At 31.0% G+C, this 18,412-nt stretch overlaps 2 protein-coding genes across 2 annotated transcripts; both read right to left on the bottom strand.

The window, feature by feature from the left end:
* Positions 1 to 9,805: 9,805 nt before the first annotated feature.
* Positions 9,806 to 10,171, bottom strand: LOC128964914 (alpha-crystallin A chain-like). Its single transcript, XM_054311570.1, has one exon. The coding sequence runs from the start codon at positions 10,169 to 10,171 to the stop codon at positions 9,806 to 9,808; it is 366 nt and encodes a 121-aa protein (XP_054167545.1).
* A 4,881-nt stretch (positions 10,172 to 15,052) lies between these two features.
* LOC128964101 (uncharacterized) lies at positions 15,053 to 16,608 on the bottom strand. Its single transcript, XM_054310662.1, has one exon. It carries the CDS (start codon positions 16,483 to 16,485, stop codon positions 15,118 to 15,120), a length of 1,368 nt encoding a protein of 455 aa, XP_054166637.1. The 5' UTR covers positions 16,486 to 16,608; the 3' UTR covers positions 15,053 to 15,117.
* Between the last annotated feature and the right edge of the window lie 1,804 nt (positions 16,609 to 18,412).

Here is an 18,412-nt window from a genome sequence, read left to right as displayed (position 1 = left end):
AGTTTGTCATTTATTTGTCAAATAAATTATATATTGGTTTACATATTTGTATCATTAAATCAATTGTATAATTAAAAGGTAAAAATAATACAAAAAAACTATTAACTGATTTAGATATACTATACATCAGTACTTAGTATATATCTGATTATATTTGAATATAATTACTACTAAATTACTACTATTACAATGTTTATAAATAATTAATATAATTATATTATATACAACATAATTATATGTTTACTTTGCGTTTATAAAAAAATATTAACTTATTTAAAAAAAATTACTGACATTTAAAAATATAAATACATTTAATCAGATTTTTATCAACAGTTATTATTTTATACTAAATATAATAATTTAATTTAATAATAAACTACAAATTATGTACATAATTGTCCAGATATACCATAAAACATGACACATTGTTTATTAAATTATGTTTTAATTATTATTAAAAAAACCCTGGACATTTTAAATAATGATTAATTATTAAAACATTGTGTTATTCGTACAATAAATAAATGTTTTCAATACAAAGTTTACATTACAAACAAACATAAACTTTAAAATGCCCTTAAATTTAAATAGAAATTCACGTGTTTCTAGTTATAGCCATAATTTATTTTTTAAAATATATTTTTATCCAGTATTTTGATTTACAAAAAAAAGTAATACAAACAACAACCAATCAAAATGGCAAACAATCAAAAATTATTACATCGAAAGCCAGGAATACTTCGATCGGTTTACGGAAGAGAACAGATTGGGCTCAGAGATCAAGAGTTTGAGTCAACTGTTCAACAAAAAGATATGAAAACAAATGAACCGATTATTGTGGCGGAAGTGTTTGGAACACCAGGAGTACAGACAAGACAACCGCCAATCAATTATTTCGATCAATTGATACAAATTACAGGACAAGTAGAAGTCAATGAAGAGGTCATTCATGGATCTCTGATTTGTTGGTACAATAAATACTACTCTCGACTCGTACTATTGGATTCCTCGACACTGGTATCACAAGTACCCGAAATGGTAACATATTTGATGGTTGATTCAGTATTTCCAGTACTGATGACACAAAACCATCAGCCGCTACAAGTATTTCCCGATAAATACAGTAGAGGTATCTATTTGGGACTTATGGAAGCAGGAAAAAAACAAATACAGTTACAATCTCAGAGTGTCTTTATTGTAGACAGTCCTACAAATATAACACGAGTCGACTGTCAGACATATGCGGCAAATTTAATGTGTATTATTAAAACGTCACTCGAAAAACGGTCGGGTTATAAAATAGTTAATTACCTATTGGATGGCTATGACCAGATAATTATCGGTCTACACGCGGCACTCAATCAGCCAATTGATCAAAAGAAAACCACCGAAATTGATCGAATCCCTGCTTGGAATCACCGTTTGTCCAATCGATATATGTTTATCGTCGGCAACGATGGTAATCTGTGTATCAACGAAGCATTGGGTCCAAGCAGTTATCAAAACTCATTGATCAAAGAGAACACCTGTTTCTGCTGTGACGGAAGCTTTGACGTAACAAATGTGTTCAAAGCTTATCTAATTCTGGGAAAGAGGATAGAAAACATACCCTATCGTAACATTTGTGTTATCATTCCCGAAGGCGTACAATATATAAATATTGTTCGCCACGATTGCCTCGATTGCGGCCAATTGACATCATATATTCACGGCTATTACTATGTATCGGATTTAGAAATGAAAATACTTGAATTGGATTCAATACAACTGTCCAATGATTTGTTAGGCCAAACAAATACCATATTTCCATTTGAACCGGTGATGGTATTGGCCGATATCAACGACCATATGTTCTATGAGTATCGTAACAACAATGTAGTGGTCGGTCACATACTGTTCTCTCTAATGAGCAATATTTCCGAAAGATATTATTTCTACGATAGTTTTGCTGTATTCATCTGTTTAGACGAAACCAATTGGTCAGTTGGCCATACATTATATCAATTTGTTGGCCAATGTTTCGTAAAGTACAGCAAAAAGTGGATTTCCAATCAACTAAGTGCACCAACGATTACTTTTATAAACAAAGCATCTAAAATTGGTACCATAAGGTTAACTCAAACCCAATTACAACAATGGAGAGCCAAACAAACGGGACTTATTCCAGTCTTCGGTCACCTCGACAACTGGCGGTCAAAGTTTTTGCCGACAATCAATACGACACCGTTGAGCGGTTGGCACAATGTGGGCGTCAATCTGGCCAATCGTTACCGATGGATTAAAGAGCATGACCTAAACTTTCCGTAAAGTTATGGCTCCACTATTACAGTCTGAAGTATAGAAAACCACTTATTAACTGATTTTTTAGACTTTTTTCAGTTAATAGTCTTAAGTTTTATATATATACAAATAATATTTAATTTGTCATTTAGTTTGTCAAATAAAATATATACCGGTTTACATATTTGTATCATTAAATCAAGTGTATAATTAAAGTGTAAAAAATAATACAAAAAAAATATAAACTGATAAATTGAATTAGATATACTATACATCAGTACTTAATGAATATCATTTAAAAATTATTTTACTACATCAATAATATAGTATAAAATTAATTTTTAAGATTAATTATATATTTATCAAATTATCAAATTCATTCAATGATCTAAATGTTTTATTTTGTTTGTTTGTCTCCTTCGGTGATAGCGATGGGAACCACACGTTCAACACCACTGATTGGTGGCAACTGTTCTTTCGTGGCCTCAAATAGTCAGCAAACCATTCGGCTTAAGACTCGACCTCAGGTTTACAGAAAAAAGCGTACCGACGGGTAAACTCTCGTACAAACCATTTGTGACTATCACTTCTTCGTGTTTGCCATGAATTTACTATATTTTTGATTAAATTGTAATAATTGCTAAAATGTTATTAGATATTGTGTATTACTATACGGTTAACAATTAATTTATTACTAATATTTTTTATTTTTAAAATCAAGAAAATACATATAATTTACACAATAAATTAATTAATTGATATCACAACTGACAAGTGCGTGAAAATCAAATGACATAAATAGCATCATTAATAGCAAATTAAGTACAACTATTGTTTTTTCTCACGTTTTATATTAGTTATAGTCATAATTTGAATAAAAAAAAATATAAGATAAAATAAGACAAACAGCAAACAATAAAAATGGCAGAAATTCAAAAAGTATTACATAGAAAGCCAGGAATACTTCGATCGGTTTACGGAAGAGAACAGATTGGGCTCAGAGATCAAGAGTTTGAGTTAACTGTTCAACAAAAAGATCTGAAAACAAATGAACCGATTATTGTGGTGGAAGTGTTTGGAACAGAAGGAGTACAAAGAAGACAACCGCCAATCAATTATTTCGATCAATTGATACAAATTACAGGACAAGTAGAAGTCAATGATGAGGTTATTCATGGATCTCTGATTTGTTGGTACAATAAATACTACTCGAAAGTCATACTCTTGGATTCCTCGACACTTGTATCACAAATACCCGAAATGGTAACATATTTGATGGTTGATTCAGTATTTCCAGTACTGATGACAAAAGATCATCAGCCACTACAAGAATATCCCGATGACTACACTATAGGTATCTATTTGGGACTTATCTCATATGAAAAAACACAAAATCAGTCACAATATCAGAGTGTCTATATTGTTTATATGCGTATATATACGACACCGTTGAGTGGTTGGCAAAATATTGGCGTCATTTTGGCCAATCGTTACCGATGTATTCAAGATTATGGCTTAAACTTTCCTAAAAATTATGGCTCCACTTATAGCTCTACAGCTCAAGTATAGAAACCAATCATTAACTGGATGTCTTGTCTTTTTTTCAGTTAATAGTCTCAATCAGTATATTATATATTTTATTTAGTTTGCCATTTATTTTGTCAAATAAATTATATATCAGTTTATATATTTGTATCATTAAATCAATTGTATAATTAAAGTGAAAAAGATAATACAAAAAACTGATAATTACTGAAATACTCAAAAATTGAAAACTCAAAAACATCAGTACTTTGCATTTTATAACATTTACTTTTTAATTTTTGTTATATTTATAAACATTTATTTAAAAATATATACAGTATTATACAGTATTCACAGTATAACTATTATTTAGTTATTTAGTGATTATTAGAGTATTTACAATAGAAATCAATGCAATGTTTTTATTCAGTCAATACAAATCAATAAGTAATTGGATTTCATTTGAAACTTTCAGTAATAAAATTTTAAAAGTGATTTTGAATAATAATAAATTTAAAAACATAATAATAAAACAAATCAACAAAAATAGATCAAATAAATGATAATAATATTAAAGTTGATTTGTTTGATCATTTATAAGTTAAATAATAATATTTATATATGAAAATAGTATGCCACGAGTTAAACATACAATCATCTGATGATTAACTTAATCTAACAATTAGTTTAGACAATCGGCGCGAGAAAATCAAATGCAGTAATAAAATAGATTAATACTAAACAATATTATTTGTGTGATTATCTCATGTGATTGTCTTAATAGTAGTAGTATTTTAGTTCAAATAACAAATCAGTATTTTTTTATCAGTATTTAGTTAATATAAACGACAAATAAAAACTGAACAATAAAAATAAACAAAACAAACTGTTTGATCCACAAGAAGTGAGACAAACAAACAACTAATCAATCAATAAAAATGGCAAACATTCCAAAACTATTACATCGAAACCCAAGAATACTTCGATCGGTTTACGGAAGAGAAGAGATTGGGCTCAGAGATCAAGAGTTTCAGTCAACTGTTCAACAAAGAAATCTTCAAACAAACGAACCGATTATTGTGGCGGAAGTGTTTGGAACACCAGGAGTACAGACAAGACAACCGCCAATCAATTATTTCGATCAATTGATACAAATTACAGGACAAATAGAATTCAGTTCTCAGTTCGTTCACGAGTCTGTCATATGTTGGTACGAAAAGGACAATAAAAAACTTATAATCATTGATTCGACGACACTCCCGGCACATATACATCAAATATATCAGATGCGTGATTCAGTATTTCCAGTACTGCTGACTCAAAACTCTAAAAGACTCCATCAGCCGCTACTATATTTTCCCGAAGACTTCACTAAAGGTGGAATATATCTCGTACTGATAAAATCTAAAACTAAAACCATTGAAAATCGAACTGTCCTTATATATAACAGTCGTAAAGACATACCAAAAGTCGACTGTTCGACATATGCGGCAGATTTGGTTTGTTTTGTTCAATCGGTAAAACCAAAACGATCGGGTCCTCGTCTTATAAAATGCCTGATAGATGGCTATAACCAGTTGGTAAGCGGTATACACGCGCCACTCAATCAGCCAATCGATCAAAAGCTAACCATCGAAATTGATAGAATACCCGATTGGAATCACCGATTGAGTAATAGATTTATGTTTATCGTCGGCAACGATGGCTATCTCTGTATCAATGAATGCTGGTCTTCAACCATATATTACAATACTCTGCTTAAAGAGAACACCTATTTCTTGTGCGACGGAATCATAGATCTTGTAAATGTCTTCGGAGTTAAACTCGATCTGAGAGTATGGATATCCAAGTGTAGCAAATCCTACAGTAAGTCTATTAATATTATACCGGAAGGCATACAATATATATCAATCAATTGTAACGATTGTCGTGAACTCGATTGCGGCCAATTGAAGTCATACATATTAGGATGGTACTATCTACCTGAATTTGATACAAAAGTACTATCATTGGATCCAATACAACTGTCCAATGATCTGTCAGGCCAATCAGATCCAGTTAATGATTATCAACCGGTAATGGTATTGGCAGATATCAACGATGCTTTGATCTATGAATACCAGTTCAACAGTCAAGTGGTCGGTCACATACTGTTCTCTCTATCGTCAAACCATTACGAAAAAAAATTATTCAGAGACACTTTCAGTGTATTTATCTGTTTAGACGAAACCAATTGGTCGACCGACTATGCATTGTATCAAATGGTCGGCGAATGTTCGGTAAAGTATCAGAAAGAGTGGATTCCAATACAATTGGATGCACCGAAAATCGACTTTTATTCTGAAAAATGGAATCTTATTAAATTAACTGACGACCAATTGAACCGATGGCGGCTAACCTCTAAAAGATTTACAGATTTTGCTTTATATGATATTTGGCGGAAATTTTTTTTGCCGATTATCAATACAACACCAGTTAACGGCTGGCGTAATGTTGGCGTCAATTTGGCTGAACGTCAACGAGTTATTCAATCGATTGGTTTACAATTTCCCAAAGATTACGGCGTAAGTCAATGGGTAGAAAAGAAACCACGGGTTCACTGATTAGTATACATATCATATGTTTAGTTTATGTTGGTTTGTCATGTATTTTAGTTGTAAATTATAATTTTGATTTTAGAAATTATTATTATTATTATTAGTTTGTTTTGTTTCAATATTTGTTTTAATAAATTTTTTTTAGTTATTATTAATTATGAAATATTTTTATTCGTAAAAATGATAAATATGTTTAATAAAATTAAAAATATTAATTATAAGGAAAGTTTTTTTTAAAACACAATTATAGCTACCTTTTTTATTTATTACATTTAACACACATATAGATAAACATAGATATAAACTGAATATGTATTTAATATATATATATACTGTATATATATGATTATATTAACTACAAAATATTGTTTACTATGCGGTTAACAATTATTAATTTATTTAAGAAAATTACTTTTTATTTGATTACTTTTTGATTTTATTTTGAGATTTAATTTTATAATGTAAATCAGGTTTAAAGAAATGTTAAATATTAAAAAAAAACTAATGAATACTATAATTTCAATTGAATACAACTGTCCAAATGATCAGTTAAGCCAAACAAATCCCTGTATTTCCAATTGAACCGGTGATGGCATTGAGCGATATATTAACGACTATCTACTCTATGGACAACAATGTATTGGTCGGTCACATATCATACTGTTCTCTCTAATGGACAATCTTTGCGAAAGAAATTATTTTAACGATACTTTTGCTGATACTTCATCTGTTTAGACGAAACCAATTGTTTACTTATAGCTAAATCACTTATTAGTAAACTGATTATTACAATAGAAATGTTTTCTATCAGTCAAATACAAATCAATAACTAATTGGGTTTCATTTGAAACTTTCAGTAATAAAATTTTAAAAGTGATAAATAATAAAACAAAAATAGATACAAATAAATGATAATAATATTTAAGTTATTTTGTTTTAAAAAAAACTCAATGCTAAGAGATTATAAGAAAATATATTATTATTTATAAGTTAAATGATATCAATAAATATATGCAAATAATATGCAACTAAACATACAATCATCTGATGATTAAATTAATCTAACAATTAGTTTAGACAATAGGCGCGAGAAATGCTTCTAATGTTGTATTAAAATAAATTAATACTAAACAATATTATTTGTGTGATTATCTCAAGTGATTGTCTTAATAGTATAGTATTTAAATTCAAATAACAAATCAGTATTTTTTTAAAACAGTATTCAATACAATAACAAACATTCAATAAACAAAACAAACAGTTTGATCCACAAGAAGTGACACAAACATACAACTAATCAATCAAAATGGCAAACATTCAAAAAGTATTACATCGAAAGCCAGGAATACTTCGATCGGTTTACGGAAGAGAACAGAATGGGCTCAGAGATCAAGAATTTGAGTCAACTGTTCAACAAAAAGATCTGAAAACAAATGAACCGATTATTGTGGCGGAAGTGTTTGGAACACCAGGAGTACAGAAAAGACAACCGACAATCAATTATTTCGATCAATTGATACAAATTACAGGACAAGTAGAAGTCAATGATGATGTCATTCATGGATCTCTCATTTGTTGGTACAATAAATACTACTCGAGACTCATACTCTTGGATTCCTCGACACTGGTATCACAAGTACCCGAAATGGTAACATATTTGATGGTTGATTCGGTATTCCCAGTACTTATGACACAAAACCATCAGCCACTACCAGTATTTCCCGATGGTTACAGTAGAGGTTTCTATTTGGGACTTATGTCAGACAAACAAAAACATAGACAATCTCAGAGTGTCTTTATTGTTGACAGTCCTACAAATACAACACTAGTCGACTGTCAGACATATGCGGCAGATTTGGTTTGTATTGTGAGAATGGCAGCAGAAAAACGGTCGGGTAATCGTATAATTCGTTTTATATTGGATGGCTATGACCAGACAGTGACCGGTCTGTACGCGGCACTCAATCAGCCAATGGATCAAAAGATAACAACAGAATTAGATCGAATCCCTGCTTGGAATCACCGTTTGTCTAATCGATATATGTTTCTCGTCGGCAACGATGGTTACCTCTGTATCAGTGAGCAGTGGGATTCAAACAAAAGTCAAAACTCATTGATTAAAGAGAACACCTATTTGTGTTGTCACGGATTCTTTAATCTAAATAATGTGTTCAAAGCTAATGTTCCTCTGGGAAAGTGGGAAACAAATATACCCTATCGTAACAGTTTTCTTATTATACCCGAAGGCGTACAATATATGAATCTCGTTCGTTACGATTGCCGGCCACTCGATTGCGGCCAATTGACATCATATATACACGGTTTTTACTATGTATCGGATTTAGAAATAAAAATTCTTGAATTGGATTCAATACAACTGTCCAATGATCTGTTAGGCCAAACAAATCCCGTATTTCCAATTGAACCGGTGATGGCATTGGCCGATATCAGCGACTGTCTGCTCTATGAATACCGTGACAACAATGTAGTACTCGGTCACATAATCTTCTCATTAATTCACAATATTTCCGAAAAAAATTATTTCAACGAAACTTTTGCTGTATTCATGTGTTTAGACGAAACCAATTGGTCAGCTGGTCATACATTATATCAATTGGTTGGCCAATGTTTTGTAAGTTACAACAAAAAGTGGATTTCCAATCAACTTAGTTCAGCATCGGTTAGATTTATAAGCAATGATCCTAGACTTGGTATCATAAAGTTAACTCAAACCCAATTACAACAATGGAGAGCCAAACAAACTGGACTTATTCCAGTCTTCGGTCACATCGACAACTGGCGGTCAAGATTTTTGCCGATAATCAATACTACACCGTTGAGAGAGTGGCACAATGTGGGCGTCAATTTGGCCGATCGTTACCGATGTATTCAAGATTATAACTTAATTTTTCCTAAAAGTTATGGCTCTACTATCGGCCTAAAGTATAGAAAACCACGTATTAACTGATTTTTTTAGTCTTTTTTCACTTAATAGTCATAAGTTTTTTTTATAAAGTATTTAATTTGTCATTCAGTTTGTCAAATAAAATATATTATGGTTTAAATATTTCTCTCATTAATTCAAGTATATAATTAAAGTGAAAAAGATAATAAAAAAAACTAATAACAGATAATAATTGAATTAGATATACTGTACATCAGTACTTAGTGTATATCTTTGAAAATTTTTTATTAATACATCAATAATATAGTATAAAATTCATTTTTAAAATTCATTATATAATTATCAAATTATATGTCAAATTAATCCAATGATCAAAATATTTTATTTTGTTTGTTTATCTTCTTCGGTAATAGCGATGGGAACCACACGTTCAACACCACTGATTGGTGGCCTTTCGTGACCTCAATAGTCAGCACTCCATTCGGCTTAAGATTCGACATCACGTCTCCTCAGGTCTACTGCCATCGGGTAAAGCGTACCGTCGGGTGAACTTTCGTGCAATCCATCCGTGAGTATCACTTCTTTCTTCGTGTTTGCCATGAATTTGAATACTATTGCCAATAGTTTTGACTTCAATTTCTTCTGGTTTGAAATGACTGACATCTAACTTTACCGAAAACTTATCGCCAGTGTTGGCCACTTGTGATGATCCAGAAATTTGATTCAATTGATTCATTGATCGGTTCCAGTGGTCGTCCAACTCATGTAAATCAAAACCAAACAACCTCTGCGGCCAATCAAACAAATCCGATGGATATCGTCGTCTAACAGCTGAGCGATACGGCAAATACAGATTCAAAGACATTATTATTTAAAAATAGCAATAATTATAATCACAAATTCAATGATAAATACAGTATTATTATTGTTATATAGCTTTTAGAGAGTACTAAAAGTTTCAATCGATACTCGCATTGCTTTCACTGTAAGCCTTATAATATTATATAGTGTTTTGCAGTGAAACCAGAATTTTAATGGAAATGTATAGAAAAGTTAACGTTTTAATTGTATGTATTGTACGCACACTTCACTGCTTAACCTTCACTGAGTTCTCGATATTTCTTTGCCTAACATACCATACATTTGACTGCAAAGCAATTTATAAGTTAAATGATATATATATATATGCAAATAATATGCCACGAGTTGAACATACAATCATCTGATGATTAACTTAATCTAACAATTAGTTTAGACAATCGGCGCGAGAAAATCAAATACAGTATTAAAATAGATTAATATTAAACAATATTATTTGTAATTATCTCATGTGATTGTCTTAATAGTATGATATTTAAATTCAAAAATTTAATATCAATATTTTTTTTATTAATATTCAATAAACAAAACAGACTGTTTGATCCACAAACTAATCAACCAAAATGGCAAACATTCAAAAAGAATTACATCGAAAGCCAGGAATACTTCGATCGGTTTACGGAAGAGAACAGATTGGGCTCAGAGATCAAGAGTTTGAGTCAACTGTTCAACAAAAAGATCTGAAAACAAATGAACCGATTATTGTGGCGGAAGTGTTTGGGACACCAGGAGTACAGACAAGACAACCGCCAATCAATTATTTCGATCAATTGATACAAATTACAAAACAAGTGGAAGTCAATGATAAGGTCATTCATGGATCTCTGATTTGTTGGTACAATAAATACTACTCGAAACTAGTAGTCTTGGATTCTTCTACACTGGTATCACAAGTACCCGAAATAGTAACATATTTGATGATTGATTCAGTATTTCCAGTACTGATGACACAAAACCATCAGCCACTACAAGAATATCCCGATAAATACAGTAGAGGTATCTATTTGGGACTTATCTCAGCAGAACAAAAACAAAAACAGACACAATCTCAGAGTGTTTTTATTGTCGACAGTCCTACAAATATAACACGAGTCGACTGTCAGACATATGCGGCAGATTTGGTTTGTATTCTGAGAATGGCAGACGAAAAACGGTCGGCTAATCGTGTAATTCATTACATATTGGATGGCTATGACCAGACAGTGACCGGTCTGCACGCGGCACTCAATCAGCCAATGGAAGACAAGATAACCATCGAAATTGATCGAATTCCTGCTTGGATTCATCGTTTGTCCAATCGATATATGTTTTTCGTCGGCAACGATGGTTACCTCTGTATCAGCGAAAGGTGGGATTCAAACAAATATCAAAACTCATTGATTAAAGAGAATACCTATTTTTGTTGTGACGGATTCGTTAATCTAAATAATGTGTTCAGAGCTAATGTTCCTCTGGGAAAGTGGGAAACAAATATACCCTATCGTAACATTTGTCTTATTATACCCGAAGGCGTACAATATATAGATCTCATTCGCAAAGATTGCCGGCCACTCTATAGCGGCCAATTGACATCATATATTCACGGCTTTTACTATGTATCGGATTTAGAAATAAAAATACTTGAATTGGATTCAATACAACTATCCAATGATCTGTTAGGCCAAACAAATCCCGTATTTCCAATTGAACCGGTGATGGCATTGGCCGATATCAGCGACTGTCTGCTCTATGAATACCGTAACAACAATGTATTGGTCGGTCACTTACTGTTCTCTCTAATGCACAATCTTTGCGAAAAAAATTATTTCAACGACACTTTTGCTGTATTCATCTGTTTAAACGAAAGCAATTGGTCAGCTGGCCATACATTATATCAATTGGTTGGCCTATGTTTCGTAAAGTACAACAAAAAATGGATTTCCACACAACTAACTGCACCATCGATTGGCTATATAATCAATAAATCCAGAATTGGTATCAATTTAGTAAAGATAAGTCACAAAAAATGGCTTAAATGGAAACTTAAAGTTTCGTCAAAGTTTCCAGCATTCAGTGACACTTACAATTGGCGATTAAAATTTTTGCCGACAATCAATACGACACCGTTAAGCGGTTGGCATAATGTGGGCGTCAATTTGGCCGATCGTTACCGAGCTATTCAGGAATATGGGATCAAATTTCCAGAAAATTATGGCTCCGCTTACAACTACTAGATTGTATATAAACCACTCATAAACTGGATATTTCTTTATATATACAGTCACTATATATTATGTTTGAAACTTTCAATAAACAAACTTTAAAAGTGATTTTGAATAATAATAAATTTAAAAAATAAACCTAATTAAACATACCAACAAAAATCGATAAAATAAATGATTATAATGTTTAAGTTACTGTTGATTTGTTGGTATTTTGGAAATATAAATAAATTATTTTTTATAACATTATTATTGTTGATATACAGTATAGTTATTCATAAACTAGAATATAGTAATTATAATGTATGGTATTATTGATTTTATTTATTATGATAAAAAAACGATTAAATTTTTAAAATTGAGAATATTTAAATGTTTTATAAAATATTTTCATATACTTTATATACTTATAATATTACTTTATATTAAATACAATGCTTTAAATACTTTAATTATTATCAATGTGTTTACAATTGAATTAGAAAAAATATTCTCATAGTTTTATTTTATTTATTAAGTTTTTTTGTAATACTATTATACAAATAAGATACAAATATATAAATAATTATAATTATTTAATAATTATCAGTTTTTAAAAATTTTATTCAACATTTTATTATATCATAGTTTAATATAATTTTATTTTTAGTCTTAAATTTATTTATTAACAATTATAACATAAAGTTCAAAGTTTGATTAACAGTAGATTTAAATGTATTAATTTAAATAACAATAACTTGATTTTTGTAATTTATATAAATATTATATAATTTTATTATAATATAACACAAGTATGAATATTGTTGACTAAAACTGATGACAGATATGCCGATCCACATACCAATAGTACAACCGATTTCATAGTCCAAAGATATCCATAGCTAACTGTTCAGTGATTTGTGGCTCTAATGAGTGTTTCGGTATTATATTGATCTCAGTATAGTTAGTGAATCCCGAAGTTTATTTGTGTCAATTGGGAGGACTTATGAGTATGTTTTGGGGATACAGTTGTTATTTATTAATAGTATCACTAATTGAGTAATAAAATCAAGTTTAATATTTTCAAAACTTTCAAAACTCAAACAAAACTGGATATAGTTATGAAATTTTAGACCAAATATTAAAACAAATATTATATATACGACTAAATCCGTCAAACTGTTGCTGTCAGATACTGACACATACAAACAGTACTATACATATACTGTATAGATAACACATACCAAACTATGTTATACATATACTGTATAGACATTAATACACTATTATATACATATACTATATTTTGCATATAAATACATATACAATATACTTACTGTACACAACATATACAACACAAATGCTATACCAGTAAATACAAGTTAAATATAGATAACAAACATACAAAATAAAATTAGAAAACTTTTCCACTAAAATACAAATAAACAAAATTGTAATTATATAGAAATATACAGAGAGAAAAACAAACACACAAAAACTTCTAGAACTTATAGAAACAAAGTTCACATTTTGGTTAACATATAAATACAGCACAAAATGTGAACACAAATCACTCTCAGTTGGACTACCATCCCAGCTCTTAGTCACCCAGTCTTACAGTCCACTAAGTATAGTATAGTATACCACTATTACTATACACCCGATAATGCCTAACCATTTAGTTATAGTATAGGATACCACTATACTATATATTATTGTATTAATAGTAATTTTTTATATAAATATTATATTGTAAGCCCTCATCAAATTTTGAATAAAGAATTTATTTTATATTGTTAAGYAACTGTATGTTTCACTCGGCATACCTGACATTGCCGACAACGACTACAGCCAGTAATCAGTGTTTAGATTCAATACACACACCATTTGATAATAAATAATATAAATATATGGATAATTAACTCTAATAATAATAATAATAAACAATACTATTGTTTGAAATTATCTCATGTGATTGAGTAGATTTTTAAATTTTTTAAAATGATTATTTTTTTAGTTTATACAACTATTAAACAACTATATATTATCTAATTATTAACAATTATATATATATTATTAAACGACTTGAAAACATTCAGTTAAACAAACCAAACAAAATACAAGAACTGTTTGAACTAAACAACAAGTGAGACAAACAATCAATCAATCAATCAAAATGACAGACAATTCAAAAATATTATCCACTTTTTGCTTTCACTGGCTATTGGCGGACAAAGTTTTTGCCGTTTATCAATACAACACCAGTCAATGGTTGGCTTAATGTTGGCGTCAATTTGGCTGAACGTCAACGTGTTATTCAAACGTTTGGTTTACAATTTCCCAATGATTACGGCTTAACTAAAAAGCAATACAAGAAACCATGAGTTAAATGATTGGATGCTTATACTGTATTAAACTGTTTATCATATGTATAGTCTATTTGGGTTTGTCATGTATTTTGTTTGAACAAAATAAAAACATTTTTTKATTTTAGAAGTTATTATTATTATTATTATTATTATAATTAAAATATCCTCTGAATGTTGTTTATTTATTTATCACATATCATATAACTATTACATTAAAACACATATTAATTTCAAACTTAAATTTATTTAGATATTCATTTGTAATCTGAATTCAAATAAATCTAAATCAGATTATAAATAATAAAATAATAATCCTTTTAGTTGACTACCATTTAGTTACCTTTTTTTGTTTTTTGGTTATGACTCTCACCTAACTCGTAGTTTTACTGACTATCACTTTCTTCGGGTATGGTATCCAAGTCCTGATCGATAAACATACGAAAATCTTTTCTATAGATTTGTGGATCCGATGATTCTTCTGGTATGGTTAGCATTGGAGCAATGGATCTAACCGGACGGATAGGAGTCGGCCAAACTTCATTGATTGGACGATGACGACGTCCTGGTTGTTGCCGTCGTTGTTGTTGTTGTTGTTGTCCTCCTCTGGACTTAACATCAGTGATCGGCGATCGATTTTCTCGCGTTAGAATGCGTAGACGGGGTGATGGAGATCGTCTCGACTCAGCTCCTCTTTGTGGTGATGATGGCATACGTGGTCTCGGTGTCGGTAGACGTGGCCTTGGTACCGGCGAACGTGGCCTTTGTGCCGGTGGTGAAGGTGGCCTTGGTGTTTGGCTTCGTATATATCTTGATGCACTTTCTGGTAATGGAGCAAATTGACGGAATGGTGGTTCCGACCATTCCATTGGTGGCGGTTGTACTTCTTCTACAGTAAATGGGCTATATTGTTGTCCGATTGTAGGAACCCAGGGAGGTTGATCAGTAGGTATAGATGGAAGCATATAAGTAGTCCTTTGATAGCCGTAACGACGTTGGTCTTGTGCCGTAGGATCCGGTAGAGGTCTCAGAAGTCCAGATTCATCTCTTGGACCTAATGTTGGAGATTCAGAACTAACTGGTGGCTGCTGTCCGTAAACATCCATTCCTTGAGACCCATAACCAGCTGATGCCTGTGGATAACCACCCAATGCAGGTGGTTGAGACGTAAAAGCACCCGGTTGTGGATAATTTGGTGTCTGATATCCGAAACTACTTGGATCAAAACTGGGACCCGGTTGATGAAATGTGGGCATACCTTGTCCCTGAAATGGAGGCATACCTTGTCCTTGAAATGGGGGCATACCTTGTCCCTGAAATGGGGGCATTCCTTGTCCTTGAAATGTGGGCATACCTTGTCCTTGAAATGGGGGCATACCTTGTCCCTGAAATGAGGGTAAACCTTGTCCCTGAAATGTGGGCATACCTTGTCCCTGAAATGGGGGTAAACCTTGTCCTTGAAATGTGGGCATACCTTGTCCCTGAAATGGGGGAAAACCTACTTCTGGCATATACAATGGAGGACCATGTAATGCAAGCATTTGATCTCTCTGTTGCATCTCCAGTAATGTGGGAACACCCTCTGCCATATACAAGGGAGGCCCGTGTTGTTCAGGAGGCAGATGATGGGTTTGGTATGGAATCTGTGACTGTTCCCAGAATTGATTTGATGTCTGTAGCCGAGGACGATACGATCCACGTTGACCTCTACCTCTAGATCTACCTCTACTTCTATTTGGTCTATTGTATGCCATTTTGTTTTGTTGTTGATTTGATTTTGAACTTTAAATCGATCTGAAATTTAGTCTTAAGATCAGCTAATGATGTGATGCAAAACTGTTTCGACAATTCAATTAAATGACTTTTAATTGAATTTTGATTTTAAAGATAAAGTTTTTATAKATTTTTAAAAATCTATTTTTCATTGTTGTCTTAATGTATTTATTAATGTAAAATATATTTTATTATTTGCAAATATTTTTTGAACGAATGATAAAATTTTCAAAATTTTTTTGTTGTAAAAATTTATTAATATTTTAATTGTGTTTTAGATTAGATTAAATAGTTTCGTTTGATCAGATTGACCGGTGCATGGGTTAAGTTAGTTTAATATATTATATTAAAATACTTAATTTTATAATTATGACAAAACAATTATGCAATTATACTGTATATTAAAACATATGCTTATAAGTGTTATTTGACACTTATTGAACACGTACTCACACGTGTTAAGTACAGTATAATGTATTAGACATTAATCCACTTAAACAATGTCCCTAATACTTGGTCACACAAAACTATCAATAAAAATAAATCAAATAATAATAATATTGAATTCAATAATTTGTTTATTTTTTTAAAGATAATTTTTAATAAATGAATCATATTTGAAGTTAAATAATATCAATAAATATCTGATATAAAAATTAACTAACAATCAGTTTAGAAATTCGTATTAAATCCACATTTTGATTTTAGAAATTATTATTATTAATAATAAAAAATATACTGAAATTTGAATACTGATATTTGAGTTATAAATACTGTACTATTATCCATATTTATCAAATAAGATATAACACTCACATAAACACATATTGAATTCAAAATTTACGCTAACTTTTATTGACTAGTATTTACAATATTATAACTATGAAAACAATCCGCGCGTGAAAATTAAATGCAGTATTCAATAGATAAATAATAATATATATGTAATAAAGTACTGTATTAAACAATATTATTTCTCATGTGATTAAAGTATTATTTTTAAAATTATTTTTAATCAGTATTTTTATCAGTTTTATCGTTAATTTTTTATTTTTTATATTTAATAGTAAACGACAACAAAAATAAACAAAATACAAGAACTGTTTGATCCACAAGAAGTGAGACAAACAACCAATCAATCAATAAAAATGGAAAAAATTCCTAAACTATTATATCGAAAGCAAGAAACACTTCGATCGGTTTACGGAAGAGAACAGATTGGGCTCAGAGATCAAGAGTTTCAGTCAACTGTTCAACAAAAAGATCAGAAAACAAATGAACCGATTATTGTGGCGGAAGTGTTTGGAACACCAGGAGTACAGAAAAGACAACCGACAGTCAATTATTTCTATCAATTGACACAAATTACAAAACAAGTGGAAATCAATGATGAGGTCATTCATGGATCTGTCATATGTTGGTACGAAAAAGACATCAAACAACTTATAATTATTGATTCCTCGACACTGTCATCAATAGCCCCACAAATTATAACATATCAGATGCGTGATTCAGTATTTCCAGTACTGATGACTCAAAACCAACAGCCGCTACCAGAACTTCCCGACGACTATACTACAGGCTTATATCTCGGACTCATGAAAGCCAAACAAAATACGATTGAAAATCGGACTGTCCTTGTTTTTAACAGTCGTACAGACATACGAAAAGCCAACTGTACGACACATGCGGCAAATTTGATTTGTTTTGTTAAATCGGTAATTAAAAAACGGTCGGGTTCTCGTTTAATCACTTACCTGTTGGATGGATACAACCAGTCAGTTATCGGTCTACACGCGGCACTCAATCAGCCAATTGATCAAAAGATAACCATTGAATTTGATAGAATGCCCGATTGGAATCACCGATTGACTAATAGATATATGTTTCTCGTCGGCAACGATGGTT

This window comes from Oppia nitens, unplaced genomic scaffold (assembly GCF_028296485.1).
Source record: "Oppia nitens isolate AA-2021 unplaced genomic scaffold, nextdenovo-longstitch-racon4-pilon3 scaffold15_pilon_pilon_pilon, whole genome shotgun sequence".
Classification (NCBI taxonomy): Eukaryota; Metazoa; Arthropoda; class Arachnida; order Sarcoptiformes; family Oppiidae; genus Oppia; species Oppia nitens.
Note: the sequence above shows the minus strand (reverse complement) of the source record. Positions and strands in the feature narration are given on the sequence as shown.

Bases quoted from the DNA above. Each gene is read 5' to 3' on its own strand.
- LOC128964101 (XM_054310662.1), bottom strand. From the start codon at position 16,485: ATGGCATACAATAGACCAAATAGAAGTAGAGGTAGATCTAGAGGTAGA.
- LOC128964914 (XM_054311570.1), bottom strand. From the start codon at position 10,171: ATGTCTTTGAATCTGTATTTGCCGTATCGCTCAGCTGTTAGACGACGA.